Source organism: Solanum stenotomum, chromosome 3 (assembly GCF_019186545.1).
Source record: "Solanum stenotomum isolate F172 chromosome 3, ASM1918654v1, whole genome shotgun sequence".
In the NCBI taxonomy this organism is placed as follows: Eukaryota; Viridiplantae; Streptophyta; class Magnoliopsida; order Solanales; family Solanaceae; genus Solanum; species Solanum stenotomum.
In genome coordinates, this window is record NC_064284.1 from 66752811 (window position 1) to 66755322 (window position 2512).

Below are 2512 nucleotides of genomic sequence, written 5' to 3' on the forward strand. Positions count from 1 at the left end.
TTGTTTTTGCATCCAGATGAAGATGAAAATGTTGATGCATCTTCTCCCATCCCCTTGGATGATGGACAGCCAATCGACTTGGGTGCTATTGATGCCATTCAATGCTTAATCGAACATCATAATGCCATATTTACCGATGCAAATGAGACTGTTTGGCGATAGTATTGAATCAGACTCTCAGATTGGATATATTGCACAGATAGAATGCCTTTATCCATGGTGAACATCAGAAAAAAGTTTGGAACTCTTTACCATCATACTTGATTTTCTCATAACATTTAGGAGTTTGTAACCGTAGCTATGTAAATTTTTGATTGGGATAGGCATGCATAGGTTCAGAACTTGTGTTTATAGCTCAGTTTTTTTGTTATGGGGTGATTGTTTGGATGCTATCGAAGGGGTATATAAAGCATAAAAGCGCTTATGTGCCATTCAAGGGTTTGTACAGTTGGAGCATTGCAAAGTAAGAAATAAACATAGATCTTTGCAGTTTAACGAGTCATTTTCGGTTTGTCTCTGTAGTTGCTTGAAGAAAATTTATTAGGTTTGCTTCATCTTCGTGGTTGCATACTTGGTGGAGTTTTAATTGAGTTTCATATAATGTAGAATACAAAAACTGAAACAAAATAAGTCTTGTTGAAAGGAAATCAGCTATACAATACATGGATCTAGAAATTCCACCAGTATTTGGAATATACAACAATAATAAAGTATGCAATATAATTTCACGAGTGCGATTCTAATAAGGGTGATGTGTACACATCCTTGCTCTTACCTTGTAAAGAAAGTTAGATTTTTTTTTAATTAATTTTTGGCTCAAGTGAAGCATGTCAAAATTAAATATGCGAAGAAGAGCAAATTATGATTCAACCTCCGTACCATAATTTTCTTATTTAGAGTCATATCCTCATACTTATAAGTATCATGCGCTAATTGAAAAGTTGCATCTTTCACTTTAATGTCTTTAAACTTTATTTTTTCTTAGCTAATCGTTATTAAAGTCTCACATATATTCCTACAAATTTAGAACAGAAAAAAAGAAGCAAATGTTTGTATGCAAAAAGGCAATTATTTGTTTCAGTGAAAATGAAATCAAATATAAATCTTACTGCTCTTTCAACGGGAGTAGACGAAAAAATAAAAATGCATAGTTAAACATTATGAGTTTTATTTGGGGCTAAAGAATTGGACAGTGAAAAAAGAAGCTAATTGAACATTGAGCATGAAGAAGCTTCTCTTCCTCTTCACAATACTCATCTTCTCCAAGGTATAACCAAAATTCATCAATGCAATTTATTATCAAAACATTGCTTCCAAGCATTTTCGTCTGATTTATTATAAATTTATTACTGTATGAGAATAGGCACTGGTGAATGAAGTTAGGGCTTCCTTGCTATATCCAGTAGTTGTAAGCACTTGGCCTTTTTTGGAAGCCGTTAGAGCTGCCTGGAACGCCGTTGACGGTGGTTTTTCTGCGGTGGATGCAGTTGTGGAAGGTTGTTCTGCTTGTGAAAAACTAAGATGTGATGGTACAGGTATATGCTCATTCTCATTTTATACTAATTGTTTCCTCTTTCTTCATGATTGATTAATTGAAGTAAATTTTGTGATGCGGGAGTTAGTATTGAGGAGATTTGTGTCTGTATAATATTTTGAATTTTTTTGAAGAGGTGAATCCATTAACATACTCTTGCAACTCTTTTAATTGCACAGTGAAGATCTTCGCTCAGATTATTTCACATCGAATTGGATGCTAGGAAATATGCGAGTTTAAAGCAAATATAATGAACAAAAAAGTTGTCTTGGTCATTCATAAAGTAGTTCAATTTCTACATCTAAAGTGGTGTTCTGTTCCAAGGATTTTGATGGCAATAATTGTAGTGATCACTTTTTAGTCCTCAAATTGATACTGTCCAAGAATATTTCCAAAGTTGAAGAGTTCATAGTGGAGGTACCATTGTACCACCCCCATACTAAATATTGAAATAGCTAAACTAGAAAACTCATTGAAATCCCCAAATAAGTACAACATCCAGCAAAGATCTATGCAATGCTCTACACCACAGAAGTTCCTTGTCAAAAATGTCTTCACCACAGGAGTTTTGAGCTACATGAAATAAGGAAAAAGCTTTCTAATTCTTGGGTATCTAATGTATTGTGACATAATCATTAAGCTTCTGAACAATATTTATAATGATTCCTTCTATACTTCTCTCGACTTTACACACGCCCTCAAACAGAAAGTAGTGAACTAACTTGAGTGCAGTATCAAAAAGACAAACGCTACCACCAAATGGTTCGCCCAGAAAGGCATAGTGTTACCAGTATAATTATTAGAAAGAGAAAGAGTACTTCCAAGACATTCACCAGAAAGAAACAAAAAAATTATAAAAACAAGAAAAAAATAGCCAGGTATACAAGTGTAAGGCTGGCTGCCAAAAGTAGGAACAACAAAAAGTCTCCACCAAGATCCTAGAGATTACCAATACCATGATATATAGGGGGGGGGGGG

The 2512-nt window shown here is 34.3% G+C and overlaps 2 protein-coding genes across 5 annotated transcripts in view; both read left to right on the top strand.

The window, feature by feature from the left end:
* The window catches only part of LOC125859909 (uncharacterized Rho GTPase-activating protein At5g61530), an 8093-nt gene extending 7702 nt beyond the window's left edge, over nucleotides 1-391 (top strand). Inside the window, exon 11 of one of the 3 annotated variants that reach the window (XM_049539763.1) lies at nucleotides 246-391. Coding sequence is in view for 1 of the 3 variants with exons in the window: in XM_049539761.1 (XP_049395718.1) it covers nucleotides 17-162 (146 nt within the window). In the remaining 2 variants the exon portion in view is untranslated. Of the gene's footprint in view, nucleotides 1-16 lie in introns of all 3 variants that reach the window. The other 2 variants (XM_049539762.1, XM_049539761.1) reach the window with 2 other exon arrangements.
* A 739-nt stretch (nucleotides 392-1130) lies between these two features.
* Nucleotides 1131-2512, top strand: part of LOC125859912 (probable isoaspartyl peptidase/L-asparaginase 3) — a 6672-nt gene continuing 5290 nt past the window's right edge. The window contains exons 1-2 of one of the 2 annotated variants that reach the window (XM_049539765.1): nucleotides 1131-1267; nucleotides 1364-1535. In XM_049539765.1, the coding sequence (XP_049395722.1) occupies nucleotides 1223-1267; nucleotides 1364-1535 (217 nt within the window). In that variant the 5' untranslated portion in view covers nucleotides 1131-1222. Of the gene's footprint in view, nucleotides 1268-1361; nucleotides 1536-2512 lie in introns of those variants that run through there. The other variant, XM_049539768.1, reaches the window with a different exon arrangement.